The sequence below is a fragment of the Notamacropus eugenii genome, chromosome 1, assembly GCF_028372415.1.
Source record: "Notamacropus eugenii isolate mMacEug1 chromosome 1, mMacEug1.pri_v2, whole genome shotgun sequence".
NCBI lineage: Eukaryota > Metazoa > Chordata > Mammalia > Diprotodontia > Macropodidae > Notamacropus > Notamacropus eugenii.
Genome location: NC_092872.1, coordinates 409,351,164 through 409,374,305, shown reverse-complemented (window position 1 = coordinate 409,374,305; position 23,142 = coordinate 409,351,164). Strand labels below are relative to the sequence as shown.

At 40.8% G+C, this 23,142-nt stretch overlaps 1 protein-coding gene across 1 annotated transcript in view; it reads left to right on the top strand.

Annotated features, from left to right (window-relative positions):
- The window catches only part of ABLIM3 (actin binding LIM protein family member 3), a 167,797-nt gene that overhangs the window by 57,997 nt on the left and 86,658 nt on the right, over positions 1-23,142 (top strand). Inside the window, exons 2-3 of the mRNA XM_072631018.1 lie at positions 2,883-3,020; positions 18,775-18,958. Coding sequence (XP_072487119.1) covers positions 2,883-3,020; positions 18,775-18,958 — 322 coding nt within the window. The remainder of the gene's footprint in view (positions 1-2,882; positions 3,021-18,774; positions 18,959-23,142) is intronic.

Here is a 23,142-nt window from a genome sequence, read left to right as displayed (position 1 = left end):
AAAGGGTGGCTTAGGGAAGCCATGTCACTAGGAGGCACCTAAGTGGGGGCAGATAGAACCCTGGAGCTAGAGTCAGAAAGATCCAAGTCCAAAACCTACCCCACACCCTTGTTAGCTGTGTGACTCTAGGCAAGTCTTTTAGCCTCTTCCTACCTCAGTCTCCTCTTCCTGTAAAATGGGAGCAATAATAGCACCTACCTCCCTGAGTTGTTGTAAGAATAAAATAATACTTATAAAATATTTTTCAAACCTTACAGTGCTATATAAATACTAGTTTTCATTATCCTTATACTTCCTATTTCTATCAGGAGGGAGCCAGGTCTCGGTGAGTACAAGAAGACGAAGGTAAGAAAGGGGGAAAAAAGGTTAAGATAAAAGCTAATTTGTTACGTATGGACCAGGAATTCCAGAGGGCCTAGGGGAAAGAATGGGAAGCTTTAGAGTGGGATGTGGCAAGAAGGGGTAGGGAAGGAAGGAGGGAAGCAGTTTCTGAATATCTTCAGACTATGTAAATATCCTTGTATGTTACAACGTGATTAATTTTCGTGAATGTTCCTTTTGTTGAAGTTGGGACATTTTCTTTCATATGGAGGTCTACAGATTCAAGGGACCTTGTAGGTCAACACCCACTCCAAACTGTAGCTCATAAACTCTCATGAAAATATGTTGATTTACAGCCAGTCAGAGAATACTGTCTCCCCCCTCAAAAAAAAATATTTCATCAAACAACATAATGAATAAAATGATAGGGGAAAAAATTCTTCCATGGACACCTGGGTTACACACTCTTACAGCACCAGGAGAACAATCATGGAGGGCACACACATGGAATTAAATAAATCAATAAATGTACACACACACACACACACATATACATGCATGCATACATATACATAGATATACATAGATAGTGCATATCTGTGTATGTGTGTGTATACAGACACCTATCGCCAGGGAATATCGTGGAGAGGTACGCGCCAGGAACCTTTGTGGCTGGGGTACCACACGTGGCCAAGATGATTCACACCTTACACTGTAGGATTTTTAGTGTCATATTGTATCACCATCTCAATGCTTTATTGAGAGTTGTATCTAAGGGATGAGTCTTCTTTACTGAAAATGCTGGACACGTTATTGTCTCTGCTGGTCATGTCCTCTGGGCTCATGGTCACTAAGTTCCTCTCTACTGTGGTCTCTTGGGCTCACTGCTCATCACTCTTAAGGTGTGGTGATTAGAAAGGTTCTCCCTAACAAGGGGACAATAGCTGTTAGGGATGGACAGATCAAGGGAGGATTTTTTGAGGATTGGGGTACTCTTTTTGACCATAAGCTAACTAAAGGCTATAACACAAAAAGTCAGAGTACTTCTAAGCTAAGATTAAGTCTGTCCCTTTGAATGCCTTTGTCTGGTGCTCATTCACAGTCTGAGATAACTATTTTGACTGCCTCCGAAAATTCCCCTTAAGTGCTATTTAACTCTCTGTAAGTATCCTCTGCCCCCTCAAAAATTATGCTAGAGATTCTATAGAAACAAAACAGAAAGAATAAGGAGTGTGTGTGTGTGTGTGTGTGTGTGTGTGTGTGTGTGTGTGTGTGTAGGTAGGTAGTTCATTCACTCCTAAAATCCTCTCTGGAATGCAAATGAATCTGAGTAGAAAAGCTACAGAAAGTGGCAAGGCCATTTCCCTCCAACCTACTGACCTACACAGAATCACAGCAATTTATCAGGCACAAGGTCTAACCTATACTTTGAAGGAATTCCTAGTATAACGTACAAGACTGATGGTCATTCAGCTTCTAAACTGAAGACCTCTGGCCTTTATGTATATCAAATAAGATATTTGTTGAAAAGCACTTAGCACAGTGCCTTGCACATTGTAGGCACCGAACAAATGCTTATTCTCTCCCCCACATCTGCTAATACATAGTATAGTAGTGGGAAAACAGTAAGTGCTATATAAATGCTCTTTCCTTTCTTTCCCCCTATATCTTCTGGTACTTACTATAGTAGCCAGCACATAGTAGATGTTATATAAATGCTTGTTCCCTTTCCCTATATCTACTAGTACTTAGTTCAGGGACTGACACATAGTAGGCACTTAATAAATGCTAGTTGACTGACTGACAGTAATAAAACCCCCAAATTTTACTGTAGTCTCCTTCTACTGTATATTTGAAAAAAATGAAACAAAACAAAACACATTTCCCATGAAGAAAGAGTTCTTTCTGCTACTATCCTCAATCAACAAGCATTTATTAAGTACCTAATATGTTCCAGGCACTCTTGAAACAGTCTCTGCCCTTAAGAAGCTTCTATTCTGTCAGCAGAAACAACATGTACATATTCGGGTCTGTGTACACAAAATAAAATACAAGGTAGTTTGGGGAGTGAAGGTAGTAGCAGATGTGGGGGTCAAGAAAGGCTTTGAGTAGAAAGTGGTTCTTGAGTTGGGCCTTGAAGGCAAGCTAGGGATTCTAAGAGATGGAGGTGAGAAGAGAGTGCATGGGGCTGGAAGATGGAGTGCCTAGTGGGAAGCCAGGTTGGCTGGATCAGAGAGAGAATAAAGGAGACTATTATATAAAACATTCCGCTATCTGTCCCAAGGACAGGGAATGGACAGGTCAGATTACTAGTGCTGGGGGAAGATTCCCAATGTTTGCTTATACAGTCACATGACTGCTTTCTGTAAATAGTAGATAATCCAAAGTGTGACTAACCAAGGGGAGAAAGATTACAAGTTTGATTGTGGTGCTGTGGGCTTTCCTCTTGGGAGTCACAGACAGTGGCCAGTTTCCAAGGCCCTGCACAGTAGTATATAAATCCTTTGTGAAGAGAGTTGGCCTTGCTTAAAAATAACTGTTTTCTTTTTTTCTTTTCACAGTTCCTTATCAGCAGAACCCCTACAACCCTGGGGGAGGCACCAATGTTATCCAGTGCTATCGCTGTGGGGACACTTGCAAAGGGGAAGTGGTCCGTGTGCAGAATAACCATTTCCACATCAGGTGTTTCACCTGTCAAGGTAGGAGGCCCAGTTCCACTGCCCAAACTCCCAAGCATGATGAGACCCATTGAGAGGCCAAAGGAGCTGAAGCAAATACCACCCACCCAATCACTTGAGATCCTCCCCCTACATTTTCTCAAAAATTTTACCCAATCCAACAAATGAGAATAATTGCTCATATTTCTTTAGCATTTTGAGGTTTATAAAGTACTGTTATTTTCTCCATTATAACCTTGCGAAGCAGGTAGTACATATTTTATCATCCATCAGGAAACTGAGGCTCACAGAAGTTATTCTGGTTCTCATAACTAGTAAGTAGTTGGGCCAGGATTTGAACTCAGATCTCTTCACCTCAAGTCTTTGTTCTTTGCACTACATTATGCTTCATGAAGAGCCCTGTGCTTGATGCTGGGGGAGCTATGAAATGGAGATAAGAAAGGGGTCTCTGTCCTTGATCTCATGATACTTTCTTGCAGAGGTCTATTTCCAAACACAAAGGAAGGTGGGAAGAAACTTCTAAGTCTGAGATGGTAGGACCTAGGCCAGGGGAAGATTGACCATCCTGAAAACTTAGATTATCTCATTTACTTCAGTGCTCCAAGGTTCCATGATTCTATCAGTGTAGGTACTACTTTCATCAAACAGATGACACTTTAGTAAATGGCTCTTCATGAGTTAATGGGACCCCCAAAAGTTTATCAATTAGTAGTCAGCCTCAAATTCATGATACTCCTTTGTCCCAAAACATCAGATGATATTTAATAACAAGATAATAGACTTAGAGGGAAGAGGGACCTCAGAATGTGTCTTATCTAACCCCCTCATTTTATGGATAAGGAAACAGGCTCCCAAATGACTTACCCAAAGTCACACAGATAAAGTATCAGAGCTGGAATTTGTACCTAGGTCCTCTGACTCAAGAGCTGGTGCTCTTTCCATTATGCCAAATCCTGTTCTAAACCTTGGATGAAGATCTTTGGTCTGGCAGACTCTTTTCCTTGAGGTTGCAAAGGATGAGACCCCCATGAAGTCTTTCTATACATCTCCTAGTCAATAATGCTTTCTTCTCTTGGGCCTCACGTAGCATTTTGTTTTGTCTCCTCTCTAATGCACTTGTTTTATGCCTATCTCTGTTTGTGTCTTACCCCACTACCAAATTGTAAACTCCATTAGGAAATGCACCTTGTCTTATCTAATCTTTGTATCATCCTCCAGGGCATGGCATAGTTCTCTGTAAACCTTAGGCACTTAAAATATTTGTCCAATGTTCAATGAACAGGAGACTATTAAGAAGAGCTGAGCATGTCAGAATAAGTGTCTTGAGGTTTTTCCTGTGGCGCTACTTGGCTAAAATATTTCTGCCCTCCAACATACTTTAATCATTTTATAGGCCAAAAGGACTATAGACTTAGAGCTGGAAGGCATCATAGAGGCCAACCATCTCATTTTGCCAATGAGGAAATGGAGACCCAGAGAGTTAAGTGACTTGTCCAAGGTCACACAAGTGGCAGGATTGGATTTTGAGCTATGTTCCATGATTTAATTGATGTGTGCACTTAACTGTGTATACTGTAGGAGCACGTAGATGGAATTCATTAGTTGCTGCTGATAGAACAATCTATCACTTAGTAGTCATCCCTCTAATAATGAATGTTTACCCTGATCTGGGCTAGTCTTCAGTCAACAGACACAGAATCAGCCGACCTCAAAGTTTTTCCAGATTGTTACAGCCTAGCCAAACTTATGCCTTTCTGTATATCTTTTGAGAGCCCAGGAGTTCCTTCTCACCACAGAGAAGTAGTGGAAGAGAATTATTTAAGAATTGGGAAAAAATACCACTTATGCTATTACACTGAATTGATAGGATCTGGTGGATCACAACTTCTGGGCAAAAAAAAAATATGAACATCTCTGAGAACACCTGTTTTCTAGGTAATTTCGATTTCCTTCTCTGATGGTAACAATCTTAGGAGGTTAGGGACAAGCAAGAGCTATGGCCTGTGTTTATTTTATGTTTTGATTCAGAGCAGATGGATTGTGGATTATCCATAATCTTTGTGTCTGATGTTAGGATTCATAAAATCATGTGAAAGAAACCTTGGGGAATTACCTGCCCAGACTCCTATGTGGTACAAAGTTTCTTTTGCAGCATTCCCAAAGAGTGGTCAACCCACTGGAACTAATTCATGAACCCATTTAATTTCCAGAGAGATCCAATTTTTAAATTCTTCCTTGTATTGAGCTAAAAATATATCTCTCTATCATCTCCAGTTATAAAATGCAGAGATCTGTTCTCATCCCGAAGTCTAGGCAAGCCTTTATGGGATCAGTTCTCATCAGTGGCTATTACTTGGCCAGTCTGGCCCAGACTTTCCAACTCCTTTGATTACATAAACTTACACAGGTGAGCAGATTCATGAAGTGCTAGGTCTAGAGCTGAAAGTGACCTTCAAGACTGTCTAGTGCCACCTCCTTATTTTACAGATGAGAAAATCAAGGCCTAGAGAGGTTATGTGACTTATCTAAGTCACACAGATAGTGGTAGAGTCTGAATTTGAACTCAGGTACCATGTTCCTAGTTCAGTAGAAAAACGCAGCAATCTTCTTATGGCACTATGCAACTTGCGCATGAATGATCACCATTTTCTTAGGAATACAGAAGAAAAAAATGCATTTCCCTTGGACCACTTTCTGAATCAATGATCCTTAGGAAAACACTTTCGTTCACAGAAAAGGGAAAGTTTTAATCAATCACCTTGTTGTAGTTTTCCCCGCTGGGTCCAGGCAGAACAAATCTAGTCAAATGAATGGATGGAAACGGTATTTGTTAAGCATTTACTATATGCCAGTTACTGTGATAAGGACTAGGGTATACAAATACAAAAAGTAAGACAGTTGCTGCTTTCCTGGAGCTTACATTCCAATAGGAGAAAACACCTAGAAGAAAGTTTTGGCTGGAGATAGTGGTTAGGAGAGTTACAGAGATAATGAATAAAGTCATATAGAAATTAAGTGACTTGGCCCATCTAGGAGTGGTAATGTTGCATTGATTACTGCTCCATATGACATTCCTTCATGTATTTGAAGACATTGGTCACATCTCCCACTGAGTCATCTCTTTCTCAAATCAGCTGTTGCATGTGGCACAACTTTGAAGCTGGATATTCTGTCCTGGAGATCCTATAGCCGTGCAAATGTTCCTTCTAAGATCTGTTGCTCAGAATTAATCACAAAGTTGTAAGAGTTATATGAGGAGGGCAGAGAACACGAGTACTATCATCTCTCTTGTTCTAAACAATATTCCATTAAAGCAACCTAAGATATGATCAGCTTTAAAAAAAAGTAGCAGTCCTGTCACATCACTGATGCTTCTGAGATTGTGGTTAACTAAAACCTGGGATCTTTTCATATGAATTACTATCAGTTCTGGTCTCCTCCATCTAAAGTTAATGTCTCCTCACCCCCAACCCCATGCAGCCTTGATAGCAGGTAGATGTTTAGGGAACACATATGATATTTTGTTCAGGTTGGCCTTAGTTGAATATCTCTAAGAAAGTTAAACTATCACAGAAAAAATCTTCAATTTAAATTGAGTCCAATAGACATTAATTTTCTGTTTTGTATGACCTTCATTTATGGTTCTTTCTCCATTTGTTTACACAGACACCCTCTGTTTAAAGTCATTATTAATAGTAAAGATAACAGTAACTCACATTTTTATAGTACTTTGAGTTTTACAAAGTATTTTTCTTGTGGAAAATAGATGGAAAGATGGAAGGGACCTCAGAGCCCATGTAGCTCAACCATTTCATTTTATTAAAATGGAGAAACTGAGGCCCAACAATATGAAATGGTTGACCTATGATCATTTGGGTGGTAAGTCATAGGGCCAGGAATGGAACTCAAATCCTCTGATACCAGATCCAGTGTTCACAGAACTACTTCAAAGCCTAGAAGGGAAGTAATATGAGTTCTAACATTCATATTTTAAAGATTAGGAATCTGAGGTTCATAAAGGTAAAAGAAGACCAAGCACTTAGAGATAATAGAGCCTAGAGCTAGTGATGGAGCCAAAATTTAATCACAAGTCTGCCAACCCCAGGTCCAGCTTTTTTCTGTTATTTTTCATCAACATTAGAGGGAATAAAATTGTGGTTCCATAAAAACATCATGGCACAGTGAAAAAGAGCACTGGGCTTCAAGTCGAGAGATGCAGCTTTGTATCCCAAATCTTACACTTCCCAGCTGCGTGATGTTGGACAAGACATTAACTGACCTCAGTTTCCTTATCTAGAAAACTTGATAATAATACTCATACTATGACTCTCATGGGGTTGTTGTGAGGAAAGCTCATTGTAAGCTATGAAGTGCTATAAAAATGTTTTATTTTTATTAGCAATAAAATGGGCAGTTGGTTAAGTGATATTATTCTAGAGTTTTACACCTTTATGAGGTGTTTTGACTGTAATTCACTAACTGTATTCTTATGAAGTGATGGTGTTTGGGACAAGATCATAGGACTATATACAGGATTTAAACTGGGAGGAACTATAGAAATCTTCTGGTTCAATACCTTCATTATATGGAGAAGGAAATAGGGCCACGTAAGGGAAATCATTTGTCCATGAGTTACAAGAATAAAACTCAGTGTTTGAACTCAGGCTCCCTGATTACAAATCCAGCTTTTCTCTCACTGTTCTACAGAGCCAAGGTCTTTCCTGAACCATATGCTTACCTGCTGGTGTGATTGCTTTCCAACCTTTTTACAGTGTTAAACATCTTTTCTTCTCCCTGAATGCTATGTGGCATGGAGTGATTCCCCCTAACTTAAGAATCACTTATATCCCAAATTTCATCAATAAATCCATTGTTTGTAATTCAGAACTCATTTATCCAGTAAGAACCACATCATCTGTAAGAGTTTGGCTCCTGGCCCAACCCACAGAATCTGTGTAATCCAAAATGTCCTAGGGGATCATGGGTTTCCAAGGTACAAAGGATCATCCTAAAATCCAATCCCCTTATTTTGCAGACATAGAAAAGGAGAGGGAATCATAAGATCACAGATTTAGACATATACAGGGACATACAAGAAGATTGTGGGGTCCAACTTTCTTATTTTACAGATGAGAAAACTGAGGGGAAGTAACAGGCCCCAAATCATACATACTGTTAGCAAATAGCAAGACTGGAATTCAAAGCCACATATTCTCCTTCCATAATTTTCCTACTATATCACACCTCTGTCCAATCAGTGGGACTCAGTAGTCCCCATCTACCAGAATAGGGTTTTTAGAATTCTGACTTATTTTCCTTCTGCATTCTAGCTGACATAATAATAGCTAAAATTTGCAATGCAATACATACATACACACATATGAGCATACACAGACACACACATACACACACATGCATACTTATTTGATTTCACAAAAACCTTGGGATGTGAATGCTATTAATAATCTCATTTTTCAAATGAGGAAACTGAGGCTAGAAGAGGTTACATGGCTTGCCCAGGATCACCTGCCTAGTAAATGTTGATTGAAGATTTGAACTCGGGCCTTCCTGGCTGCACTCTCCAGTTGCCTTAATTTTCTCCCACCTTCTGCCTGCTGGAGAGTGACAATAGAATCACCCTCCCTCTACCCTAGCTCCACGTCACCGATGCTGTATTCCATGGTGACTGAGCTCTCTGGCCTCTGAATGCCAGATACCATGGCTGCTGAGTCAGACATTATAATCGAGAAAAGGTCTAAAGTTGTTGTCAAGGGCACAGATATCCTCAACCATGAGCCTCAGAACTGTCTCTCCCTTACCATGGATGTGCTCTATGTGTCTAAGACCTCAGACAAAACATCAGAGTTGCAAAAGACCTTAAAAACATCCATAGGTCATTGAATGTGAGACCTCGAAGGGGCATCAGAGATCAACTAGTCCAATCCTGTCATGTTACATTTGGAGACACCAATCCCTTAGTGATTTAACCCTGGTTAAACATTATTAGAAACTACTTATAATTTTTGGTGAGACGTTATAAAAATTTTTTTGAGAAAAATGAAAGCTCTTGAGGTTCCTATGGACCAGCTTTGGGAATCACAGAGTTAAAGGATTGCCTTTCCCTTACAATTGTGCCCAGTGGCTTGAACCGGAGTTTTATGGATCATTACATGTTTGTTATAGTGCTTCACGTAGTTTACAAAGCCCTTTTAAATCCTTTATTTCATTTAATATTCATACAATCATAGGGATTGAAGGAGGCAGAGATTGTTATTCTTATTTTACAGAGAGAGAAACTGAGGCCAGAGTGTTGAAATGACTTGCCCAGGGTTGCACAGGAAGTTAGAACCACAGCCAGAACTCAAATTCAGCTTGCTGGATTCCTACAGAGTTGAGAGACTTCATTGTGCCCTACTATATTGCCTTGCCTTTCCCAATAAGCCCAAGAGTGGTCCTGACCCCATTTTTAATGTTCAGTTGAACAAATTTTTATGGTGCCCTTGGCACATGCAACGTATCACATTAGGTATTAGAGGAGGGGAATGAAAAGATAAGTAATATTTAAATAATGATGAGTAAGGAATAAAAACTAACAAATAAGGAAAAAAGGAAGCAGTGTTATTGCTACTTTGTGGTTGATATCAATTTGGACAAGGAATACAATGGAATAAGCTTTGAGTTACAAATCAGAAGACCTGGGTTCTGGTCCTGGGTCTGTCATTTGCAAGTTTGATGACTTTGGGCAAGTCATTTAAGCACTCTGTGTCAGTCTCCCCTGTAAGCGTAGGGAGTTCTTACATTCTAGGTTTCAAGTAGAAGGGATCTTAGAAGCTTTCTAGGTCTATGCACCCATTTTACAGATTAGGAGGCTAGAGAAAAGAAGTTACTTGTCTGAGCTCACACAGGAAGCATGGGGCAAATGGGACTAGAATCTGTATTCTCTCACTCTAGATCTAGTGTTCATTCACATATTGCTTCAAAGTGGGGCAGAGTGAAGCTAACTATGTTATAAACTATATTCATAGGCCAATACAAAGCAGTAGCTTCTCCCTATCACAGTCTATCCTCAGTAGACTGAAACAACCAAATCCTCCCATGAGATGTCAAAGGGTCATGTCTATAACCCCCAAAGGAAGGTAAAATCAAAAGTCACAAACCAAGGTTTGTCACCCTATAAACTCATCAGGTTGGCCAGGGAACTCTCCTAATCAATACTTGGGCAAGTATATCTCTAGATCTTAGTTTCTTTAACTATAAAATGAGGGGTTAAACTGGATGACCTTTAATATCCTGTTCTGATTGAAAATAATGATTTTATGCCTCTCTGATCGATCTTCAACACAACTGCTGATATAACTTTATAACCATGCCACCTCTATTCAGAAACCTGCAGTAACTCCCTATTGCCTTGAAGACAAAAGGCAAACTTTTTAACTTTGCATTTAAGACCATCTACAATCTGGCTCCAAAATACCTTTTCAGCTTTATTGCACCTCACTGTCCAACATATACTCTATGCTTCAGCCAAAGTGAAATTCTTTTTCTGGAATTCAGCATGCTGCCTGATCCCTCTTTGCATTGGCACAATAACCACATATGCGTGTGCACATGCGCGCGCGCGCACACACACACACACACATACAGATACAGCACTACAATACATTCTCTTTTCATCTCTGCTTTCAGAATATTTATCTCTCTTCAAGGTTGAGCTCAGATACCACTGTGTAGCCTTTCCTGATGCCTTATTCACTCCCTAACTCCCAGCTACAAGTCTCCTCTCTCTCTCTTCTTATTTCCTGGGACATTTTGTCTGGACCTCTCTTTTGCCTCGATGACTACCACTTTGTATGTGTATGTCATATCCCAACTGGTAGAATACAGACTCTCTGAGAATGGGAGCTACGTCATGTTTATCATTGTGTCCCCAGCACTGAGCATAGTACCTAAATAAAAGTTTGTTGAATGGAATTGCTCTGTCATTCCATGTTCCAAGTTCTAAGGTCCCTTCCAGTGTTGACATTCTGGCTTCTGGGTGTGACAGTAAGCACCCTGGCATACGTAAGGGGGCCTGCTATCACAGGTTCTTAGATTTGCATTCATAAAAGAAAAGGCAACTTTTGAGGCAACTTAACAATCACTTTAATCAAGCACACGTATCATTCCTTTAACTAAGGACATACATCATTCACCTAGTCCAGGGGAGCCAGCACCCTGAATTTCAAAGAAAATACAGAGAAACCATGGCTTTCTCTGCCTGAATTCAAGACGTACGTCCAGCTGTCTGACCATAGTTACCAGAGAGGGAAGTACTGACATCTGGGTTTTCAAAGCCAGGGGACTCCTTATAGTGACTTCCCAGAGTCCTCATCCAACACTCAAACTTTCTTAGAAAAACTAAGCCCCAAAGTAAAACCTCAACTCAGAGTATTTATACCATTTTTAGGGCCAGAGGGCATAACCCTCTGACTCAGTGCCTCAATACAAAAACCGAAAGGTACTTGGGACCCTCCTACAAAACAACTCCTTTAATCAAGCTTCCCACAATGGGCAGGTCCATCAATGGGTGGGAAAGATCTTTAATCACATTATTCAATCAGAGGCACTTTTAGTAAAACAAAAACAGCAAAAGATCCTAATTTGATTGCCATCACACTGGGTTCCAAAGCCCTGGAAATTTTAATAGTCTTAGATTTCTGCCAGCCTTTCCTCTGCTATCTCTTAAAGATGATCCCTAGTTGCCCTATCAAGTTAAGAGAATTGCTTACATACAAAGTGGGCAAAAAGGCAAATGTGGGACAAGATAAATTAAGTAAATAAAGCGAGATGCTAAAAATGGTGGGGATCACTCATCAAGGTGGTGATGAGATTTAAAAAGGAAAAAAAATGTAATCCTGATGTAACTGTAACTGTAAAAGTAGGACCAAGACAGTATAAACATTAGAAAGTAACGCTTGCTCTGTGGTGAGCATTGATCTGGCTGCTATGCCCTTCAGGGACCTATGGACAGATGGAAGAGGACTTAAAGAAAGCATAAGAATCCTGAGGGTTTTCAGCAAAACTGTGCTTACTTAGGATTATATCCTTCAGTCCTGTGTTAGGATTCTCTAACTAACTTCTAGTTAGGGAACTCAGGCAAATGGACAGTAATCCTTTCATAATCTTTGCACACACATTAAAGCACAGATACACAAAGACCTTTAATTACTTGGCCAGGGATTGCTGATATAGACAAAAACAAAACAAACCCTCCCCCTCCACAGAATGTAAGCTCCTTGAGGTTAAGGACGGTTTGTATCCCCAACGCTTAGCGGTGACTGGCACATGGTGAGTGCTTAATAATGCTAATAGTTAAAAATGGCTTGTATTTATATAGCACTTTAAGCTTTGCAAAGATTTTTTACAGATGTTATCTCATTTTAATCCTCACAATAACCCCAGAAAACAGGTACTGTTATGTTCTTCATTTTATAGATGACAGAAGTGAGGCAAATACAGGTTAAGTGTCACACAGGTAATAAACATCCTGAAGCTGGATTTGAACTCAGGTTTTCCTGACTCCTGGGCCCAAAACTATGCCAGCTGGTGCCTCTGAATTGAATCAAGCAGGTGAAAAGAAATTTAAATGTAAAGGAGTATGAGGAGGGAGAAAATACTAATGAATAAAGAAATTGGAAAAAGTTTCACAGAGGAGATCATACTTGAGCTGAACCTTAAAGAAACAGATGGATGCTAAGAGGTGACATTGGGATGGGAGTAAATTCCTGGCATGAATCCTTTCCTCCTTAGTCTTCCCCAGTTCCTAGGCTCCTCTGCTCTCCCCTTCTACTGTGACCTCTGGAACCCTTCTCTACTGTTAACAAACTCCCTTCTTCCTACTTTTTTTTCCCCTCACACATTCCTATCATCTTCTGGTACTCACAGAAACCTAGCTTTCTTCTGAAGACACCACATGTCTTGATACCCTCTGCAGATCTGACTGCTCCTTATCTCAAACCAATAGGCAAAGTTGGATGAGTTCAAATACCATCTCTTATTTTTACTACTTTTGTGACCTTTGGCAAGTCACTAAACCTCCCTAGGCCTCAGTTTCCCCACCTGTAAAATAAGATTGTTTTTGATGACCTATGTTACCCCTTGTAATCATAAGCTTATAGATCTAGAGTTGGAAGGGACCTTAAAAGTCATCTAATTTATCTCAACCTTTATTTTACAAATGAAGAAACTGAGGCCCAGGGAAGTTTAAATGAATTTCCCAAGGCCACACATCAGTAGGTAAGCATCAGAGGTAAGACTTGAACCCAGGTCCTCCAACTTCAGAGTCAGCATTCTTTCCTCCCTACAGCTTCTGTTCTGGTTCTATCATTCAGTGATCCTCTCTATGATCCTTGCTCCCCACTACCACTTTCAGATGTTCCTTCTCCCATTGTCTGTCAGTATCCACCTCTCTTCCTTTAACATTCACTCCATCCTGTCCATATTCCCACATGACCCCCAGGGAACTCTCCCTCTTCTTAGTCTTCTCCACCCTAAATCCTGCCCACTTTGAACACTCTGGTCTCCCAGTTACATAACTTCCTCAGCTCCCTTCCACCTCTGTGATCCTATAAAGCAAAATTATACTATGAATATTCTTCTATTCAAGTTGACTTCTTTAGGAGGGGATAGTATATAGGAGATAGTATATGGGAAATGGTCCCCTGTAGACAGGAAGAGGGGGGAGAAAGCAATGGGAAGACTTTCCTAAGGATAAGTAAGAGTTGCCATTCACTTGTTCATCTAATAAATATATCATACATCTACTGTGTGCAAGGCCATGTGCTTGGCTCTAGAGGAAACAAGTCAGTCATCTTATCAATGGGGTAATTTCTTCAGTTGTTAAGTCAGAAAGCATTTATGAGACTATTACTATGTCCCGATCATTGTGCCAAGCACTTGGAATACAATACAAGCAAAAAGAAAGACATTCTCTGCCTTCAAGGAGCTTATAGTCTAATGGGTAAATATAATATGTTAAAGGAAACTGACAAGTGGGGTGGGGTATGGAATAAGCAGAAATAGAAAGAAGGGGACATCAGAGAGAAAGTCCAGAGAGTCAGATGTGGAGCCTGGAGTCTCAAATAGATCAAACCTATCCATGCTCTCTCATCTTGTGTGATTCTTGTCCCTATCATTCCATAAATCCTCCATAGAAGGTAATGTACTGAAGGCCCTTCTCTAGGTCTGTTAGTATTTGGAGGTTACTAGGGATACTCTTGGGGCTATTGGTTTTCACTCATTTTTTTGCTGCATGACTTGCCCTTCTCCCTTTTTGATCTTAACATATCCTTGATAATGACATTTGTTCCTCTTTTTCCAAGATGGGGAATGGTGGCTAACATGCAACAGTCTACTTATACCCATCGTGATTCTATTGCCCTTTGAGTCACCCCCAAATCTGATTCTTCTGTGATTGTGCTGTCCCATGACTTTAGTTATAAAGCTTCACTCGGAGAATACTGATAGTAAATAGATGATCTTGGTGAGCAAGAAGCTTCATATTGCCCAATAGCCCAGTCTCTTCCTATTTAATTGTAGGTCAACTTTTTTGTCCTTCTGTAGAACCTGGTATAAGACATTCATAATGATATACAACTCAATGGACTGCTTGTCCAACTACACATTGGAATCAGTTACCCATTCAAATTTCCTGTGTTAAATTTCCTATGCCTATATCTTTTGAGTGATCACAGGTATCATTGAGGAAGCCCTGTAGTAGTCTAGGTATTCAGATACTCTCAAGGAACTTTCCAGTCCAAGAAATTACCAGAAGGTTTTCTGAAAGAAGGCTATGACATTTTATCTTGTAGAGATGCTATTATAGGAAATAATAATCATTGCAATGAGAAGAACAGTTTCTTACCCTTGACATGACAGTATCTTACCTTTTTTATGGGAAGGTTTTCATATAATCTTTCCCAGAGGCAAAATTCCTTCTAACTAGATGACTGTTATTCTACAAAATTCTCTCCCTGCTCTGAGAATTCATTTTGAATCAGAAAGATATTTTTGAGTGCCTATTTCAAAATAGTAGAATCCTAGGAATGGTGGGGACTTCAGAGACCACAAGATCATGGGCCTGGAGTTGGAGAGTGACTCAGAAGCCAACTAGTTCAACCTCCTCTTTTGCAGATGAGGAAATTGAATTTCTGAAAGGGATATCAACCTTAGATAAGTTAGTGATAAAGCCAAGATTAAAACCCAGTTTTCCTGACTCCCAATTTAACACTGCTTGTGCTATCTCTCTAGAGAGAAGCAACATGGGAGAGTAAAAAGAATACTGAACATAGAAGCAAAAGCCCTGGGTTTGGGTCCTGAATTTTTTACTTATTAAGTGCATGATTTTAGGCAGGTCACTTAACTTACTGAAGCCTCAATTTCTTCATCTGAAAAATTTGGATAATGGATTCATATACCACCTACCTCAGAGGATTGGTATGAGGATCAAATGAGATAACATGTGTTAAGTGCTTTCTAAATTGCCAAGTTCTATATAAATGTCAATGGTTATTATGAAGGAGAATATGCTTGTCATCAGGGGACTTGGATTCAAATCCTGCCTCTGACATTTACAAGTTGTGTTACCATGGGCAAATCATTTCCACACAATGAACCTGTTTCTCCATAAAACAGACTTAATGATAGTGACTCACTTCACCACTTCACTACCCGCTTCACCAGACTGCTTTGGAGAGTTTTATAAATCTTAAATCACCATATAAATGTTTAGGCCAACTCTCTTCTCTTTACAGAAGAGGAAGCCGAGGCCAGGAGAGGGGAAGTCACTTTTCCAAGGTCAGACACCAAGTCAGTGGCTGAGCTGGGACTACTGGTTTCTTAATTGCCTAGCTAGAGTGTTGGTCTATGCGAGGAACATAGCTATTTACAATGGGAAACTGTCCACTCTGCTTTAGCCTCCATCCATCCCTCTTCTCACCCTTTTCACATCATTAATCAGGACTGAGACCTTGGCTTACCCAAACCCTATTGAAATGCTCTCCTCTCTCCCCCACTAGACCTCAGGCTACCACTTCTGCCCCTTCTTCCTCCCCACCCAAAGCTCCCTATTTCCGTTCCCTTGGGGGTGATATGAAGGAAAGGACACACCGTTCCAAGCTTTCTTGTTGGCTTCCTGATTTTCCCTGAAGGGAAAGGTAGCCCAGAGGGAAAAAAACAAAGGAGAGAAGAAGAAGGGAAAAAACAGAAGCAGCTTCCAACAGGGTTGGAGGCCATGACCTAATGAATTCCATAACCATGATTTCAACTGATATGACATCTGCCCACGCAAGAACAATTTGTACTTTAACCTTCCTCTGAGACCAGGCACTATTTGGTCCTGATGCATGGTCACGGTGTCTGATCAAAGAAAGGACTCTCCTTAACACAACCACCATGCATGCACCCTTACACACATATATATACCTTTACATATATATCACTAAGCACCACCCACCCACACTGCCTCTCTGTGGGTGTAACAGCAAGGACCTTGGAATACACAGGAGGACCTGCTGTGCAGGTTCTTAGATCTGCTTTTCTAAAAGGAAAGCAGCTTTTGAGGGGTCAACTATCACTTTAATCAAACGCATATACCAACAGAGAAAATACAAGCAGAGAAATAAAGACCAATGGACAGGTCTTCCAACTGTCTGACCATAAGCAATACATACATTACAGATCAACAGACAGCTCCAACTGTCTGACCATTATATACATGCATAGTTACCAGAGAGAGAAGCACCAACATCTGGGTTTTCAAAGCTGGAGGGCTCCTAAGAGGCTACCAAGAGTCTCATCTGGCCAAACAAACACTTCCAATGATTAAGCCCCAAAGTAAAACCTCACTTCAGAGTATTTATATGCTTTTCAGAGCCAGAGGGCAGGACCCTCTGACCCAGTGCCTCAATGGACATTAACAAAAGGTACTGAGGTCTATTTATGGGTGAGGAAGATCTTTAAGTCTTCCTCCTACCCACCATTAACTTTACATTAACATTACAGTGGAGTAGGCTTTGAAGACATCAAAGTCTCACTCACACTTTGTTAAAAATATATATAAATGTGGGGAGGCTTAAAGCCAACCTCTCTTCTTTCTCCTTGTCATAGATTTGTAGAATAGCAGAGTTGGACATGTTCTCAGAATATTGAACACCAGAGCTTAATAAACCTTAGAGCATAGGATCTCAGAGCTAGAAAAGACTTTGGAGAATAGAATGTTAGAAATAGATGGGACCTTAGAACATAAAAACATGAAATTCCAGAGCTAGTAGGAACCTTAGACCATAAAAATGCTGAAGTTACACAGATTGCCAGAACATAGAACACAAAATGTTCAGAGCCAGAAGGAACCTCTAAATGGAGAGCAGAGAATGCTAGAACTGGGACAGACCACAGGCTATAGAATATGCAGTGTCATCGCTGACTTTCAATACTTCCTCCATGAAGCTTTTCCTGGACCTTCAGCAGATGTGTCCATTCTTTCTCTGATCCCCTATAGCACTTTGTAGATACTTTCCTTATCCCATCTCCTTGTATTATAATATTAATAATTCACAATTATGTTGTTCCTGAAGGTACATAAAATGCTTTCTTCATAGCCATCCTATGATGTGGGTAGTGCAAGTATTTGCTTATAGCTGAGGAAACTGAGGCTCAGATATCTAACTTGCCCACAGTAACATAGCTATTAAGTGTGAGAGCTGGGAGCAGAACCCAGACTTTCTGACATCTGACCTCCTTTCACAATCTGTATCTATGTTATTCATCTCTTATACTGTACTGGGAGCTCCCTAGGGGCAAGGGTCTTATTATACATATATCTGCATTTCCTTCAGCAAGAAAATATTTAATTATTTACTGAATGAATGAACGATTCTAATTTTAAATTAAAGATACTACTAACTCGAAGTGTGACCTTTGGCAAATCCCTTTCCTCTCTAGGTCACAATTTCTTCCTCTCTAAAGAAGGCTGGACATAGATAATCTCTCAAGGTTCTTCTGACTATGTGGTAGTTCTAGTTCTGGAGTTGTGTCACTAACCTTGTGTGATCTTGGACAAGTAATTTCCATTCCCTAGACCTCAATCTAGAGGGCACAGTAGATAGACTGGCAGGCCTAGAGTTAGAAAGAACTGAGTTCAAATACAGCATCAAACTCTTACTAGCTGTGTGACCCTGGGTATGTCACTTAACCCTGTTTGCCTCAGTTTCCTCATCTGTCAAATGAGCTGGAAAAGGAAATAGCAAACCACTCCAGTATCTTTGCCAAGAAAACCCCAAACAGGGTCACAAGGTCAGAAATGACTGAACAGCAGCAACAAAAGATTTCAGTTTCCCAATAATTATACTTGCCTTGCTGTAGGACTTAATGGTTTATAAAAAACGTTCTCCACAACAACCCTGTGATTTAGGGAGTCCATGGATAATTAGTCTCACTTTAAAGAGAAAATGAAATTCAGAAAAGTTCAGTGATTGTCCAGAGTCAGGATCCAAACGCAAGCCTCCTGACCTAGGCCCACTCTTCCTTGCCTCTACACCACTGCCTAGGTAGTTTTAAGGACCTTTCCATCACGCTCATGAATCCTAGCATTCCGACATGTGAGAGGCAGATCTAAGGCACTGACTCTGAATTATCCTTGTGAGGATCCAGGAGGATCTCTTGCTGGGCTAACCCTGTCTTTTCCCCAACCCTGTGTTTTCTGTCTCCCTCCCCCAACCCCTCCCTCCATCCACCCCAGTGTGTGGCTGTGACCTGGCCCAATCCGGCTTTTTCTTCAAGAACCGTGAGTATATCTGCACCCAAGACTACCAGCAGCTCTATGGCACTCGCTGCCACAGCTGCCGGGACTTCATCACAGGCGAGGTCATCTCCGCCCTGGGCAGGACTTACCACCCCAAGTGTTTCGTGTGCAGCTTGTGTAGGTGAGTAAGCAGCGGGGGGAGGGATGGGGGCAAGCCCGATGGAAGCCATCAAGGAAAGAAGCTATTCCCATCTTATCATTTATTGGTTTCATCTCATTCAGCATCTCAGAGCTGGAGAGGACTTTGTAGGGCATCTAGTCCAATCATGCTCGAGGTACAAAAGTCTCCTCATTACAGAGATCATCCAGCTTTGGTTCTGACACTTCCAGTGAAAAGGAATCTACTCCATTGTTGGACATCTAATTGTCAGGAAGTTCATGCTTATATTGGGCTGGTCTTCTGTCTTGGAACTTCCCCTGCTTTGGGCCTAGTTCAACTTTCTGAACCCATATTATATCCCTAGCCCTCTTTTGGGATAGTGATGTGCTTGAGGTAGAAAATTAGGAGCAATTCACATTGCTTAAGAGAAAGAATTTTTCTGGTGACAGAGGATCATATTCAAGTTATAATCTTAGAGAACAATATGGTAGAACAGAAATTATATTGATCTTAGAATTAGAAAGCCTGAGTTTTGAGTCAGACCTGGATTTAACTAGATCTTGGTAACAAACTAGTACGTCAGACAAGTCACAGAATCAAAGAATCTTAGAATCTGGAGGTCCTTCAGAAGTCATCTAGTCCCACTTAAACCTACACAGAAGCCTTCTCTGTAACAATCCCAATGAATAGTCATATATCCTCTGCTTGGAGAACTATGCCTTCCATCGTGGCCCATTCCATTTTTGGATTATTCTTTGGCAATGAAGGATGAACACAAAAAATTATTAGTAAATTCTTCCACATGTTGAACTTAAATTTAATTCTCTACAGCCCTCTGAGCTCAAGTTCAGAGCAAGTCTAATCCACTAGATCAATAAGCAATTACTAAGCACTTGCTATGTGCCAGGGACTATACTAAGTATGAGGGGTACAAAGAAAGTAAAAAACAAGGTCTCCTGCTTTCAAGAAGCTCACATACTAATGAAGGAGAAAACATGCAAACAGCTATGTACAAAAAAGTTAGTGTAAATAGGAGATAATCTAGAAGAAAGATGCTAGGGGCAAGCAGACGCTGAATGGGGAACCCAAAAAGCCTTCTCACAGAAAGTGAGCTTGGAACTGAGTCTTAAAACCAGAGAAGCCAAAAGAGGAGGTAGGAGGAGAGTCTCCAGGAATGGGAGATGGCTGATAAACAAACTCAGGAGATAGAATGTGCTGTAAAGGAGTGGAAAGAGAATCAGTCTGGTTGCAGGGTGTATGGAGAACTCTTCCATGCAACCATCCTTCAAACACGTAAAAACAGCTCTCATACTCCCTTTAAGTCTTCTCTTCTCCAGGCTACAAGTGCCAGTTCCTTCAACTGATCCCTATAAAGCATTGACCTTAGGCCCTTTACTGTCCTGATTTAGACCCAACCAGGTTTGTCATTATCTTTCCTAAAATGTAGTGCAGGGAAATGCACACAATACTCCAGAGACTCTGACCAAGGCAGCCAGACTACTGTAATACTATTAATTTAGTATAAGAGAGATGATAACTAATGTTTTCTTTTTTTTGGTTGCCATATCACCCTGTTGTCTCATCTTGAGCTTTCAGGTCACTAAAACCTCTAGTTCATTTTCCTCAGTAACTGTTTTCTAGCCATGCCTCCCCCAATACGTACTTGTGCAATAGCTTTTCTGGAGCCAAATGTCATGTTTAGCCTTGTTAAATTCTGTCTTATTGAATTTTGCCAGCCATTCAAGCCTTGACCTCTCTCGGCCCCAATTTTCTCCTCAGTAAAATGAGCAAGTTGAACTGGACGATTCCTACAGCCCCTTTCAGCCCTACCATTCAGTGAGTCTGTAAATAGGAGTCTCAGCTGGGAGAAGCTGGAGCTCCCAGGGCAGCCAAATCAAAGGGGCCAGGAAGGAGGTAGGGAAAGACCTGGAACTCTGGGGAGAGCAGCATGAAGTGTGGGAAAACACAAAATGCAGGGGGAAGGTAATATCAGCAGAGTGAAGATTTGTCTTATGTAACCTCCCTCCTAAGAGGGCACTTTTTTTTATGATGGAAGACTACTAGCCACCAATTAGCCAATCAACAAACACTTAGGAAGCACCTAAGTGCATCCACTAGTATAGTATATGCCACATACACTATACTAGATACTGGGAATAAAAATACAATAATAAGACAATCTCTTACTAGAGAGAGACAACATATTCATGGATAAATAAATACAGAATATACATAAAAAATATTGAGGGAGGGAAACTAACACCTGGTGTAATGAGGATTGGTCTCTTAAAGGAGGTGGCAGGTTGAGCTTTCAAGGGAATTGGGGTTCTAGGAGGTGGAGGTGAAGAGAGGAGACCATTCCAAGCTTGGAGACTAGCCTATGACAAAGCTCTGAGGTAAGAGAAGAAGCCAAAGTAATATACAAAGAAATTATGTACAAGGAATAACAAACAAGGCTAGTGTGGCCAATGAGCACATGAAAGGAATAATTTATAGTCAGTCTGGAAATGTAAGTTGAAACAAGTGTGAAAAATTTTCATTGCTTAACAGAGAAGTGTGTATTTTAATGTGAAGTCAATGGGGAGCCATTGACGTTTCTGGAGATTTGATGGTATGGTCAGATCTTTTAGGAAGATCAGTTTGGCAGCTGGCAGAAGGAAGAAAGGATGGACTTGATCAGAGAGAACAACTGTAGTCATTCAGAAAAGAAGTGAAGGGGCTCTGGACCAGGGTGGTTGTGGTATGACTAGAGAGAAGAGGGAGGATTCAGGAGATATGGAGAAGGTAATGCTGACAAGATCTGGCAGTTGATTAGAGGGACTGTGTGAGTGAGACCAAAGAGGTGAAGATAGCTCTTAGACCGTGAGCCTGAGTAATGTCCTCAGTAGAATTAGTTGAAGTGAAGGAAGTTGGAAAGGTTAAGTTGGAGATGCCTATGAGACATCCAGGTCAATATTTTATGGCAGGCTTTTGGGGAGGCAAGACTGGAACTCAAGAGAGAAATGAGGATTGGATGTGAAGATCTGGGAGTCATCTGTCATGGGAGAGAAGAGGAGCTTTTCAAAAGATGATAGAGTACAGGTAGGGAATAATTGAGGGCCTGGGGTGGAGCCCTAGTGTTTACAGCCATGCATGGGGGACAGGCTATGGATTTTGGACCTATGAAGGAGATGAAGAAAGATTGGTTGTACAGGTTGGAAAAGAACCATTGTAGGGTGATCGCATGAAAACTCTAACAGGAGAGAGTGTCTGCAGGAGCTATAGTCTTCCTCATTCAACTCTGCTGATGGAACTGTGACTAAGATAGTGATGATTATAGGGAAGTCCCACATTAGCCTCTTTCTATGAACCCAGGCTCTTTTTTTCCATTCCTCATTCTGTAAATTCAGAAATTCAACCTGACAAAAAGGATACAGGAGACCTATGGGGGCCTCCCCTGAACAGACAAAAGTCAATATTTCCAGGGCAACTCAGCCTGACCTTCAGCTGTGTCTTTGATTGCAAAACTAGATGACTAATGCTCAGATGGCTGCAGCCTGACCTGTGCTCCTCAGGTAATGGCTCCTCCTTCCAGATCTTGTAATAAACAGAGCTCCGGGACACAGGCAGTGGGGCTGTAAGCATCCACCAGCCTCTGATACATATGAGCCTTCAGGGAAAGGGAAGGGTTGTGGAAGGGACCTGAGTCACTCCCTAGTGACTTACCCTCCTGTGATGAGCCTAACTATACTTAGCCCAAAGTATCCACCCACCTCCTAAGGTGGTTGTGAGGTTCAAATGAGATAATCTATGTGAAATGCTTGGCAAACAAATTGATATAAAACTGTCACTCATCACCAGAAGCATTAAATCAGCTATTCCTACTGCTACCATAATCATCATTTCAATCAGAAAATGTTTTTCATGCATCTACTATTTGCCCAGCACTTTGCTAGATGCTAGGAATACAAAGACAATAACTGACATGGTCCTCACTCTGAAAAGGCTTACATTCTATCTAGGGAGACAATATATACACATATAGATATGTAAAAAATAAATACAAGGTAGTGGGGGAGGAAAAACCCTCACAACTGGGAGGAGAGTCAAGGTAGATCTTATAAGGAGGTGATATATTTTGTTGAGTGCTGAAAGACACTAGGAATTCATTGAGGTGAAGAGGAAGTACATTCCAGGAACAGGAGATGGCTGATAAATGCAGGGTC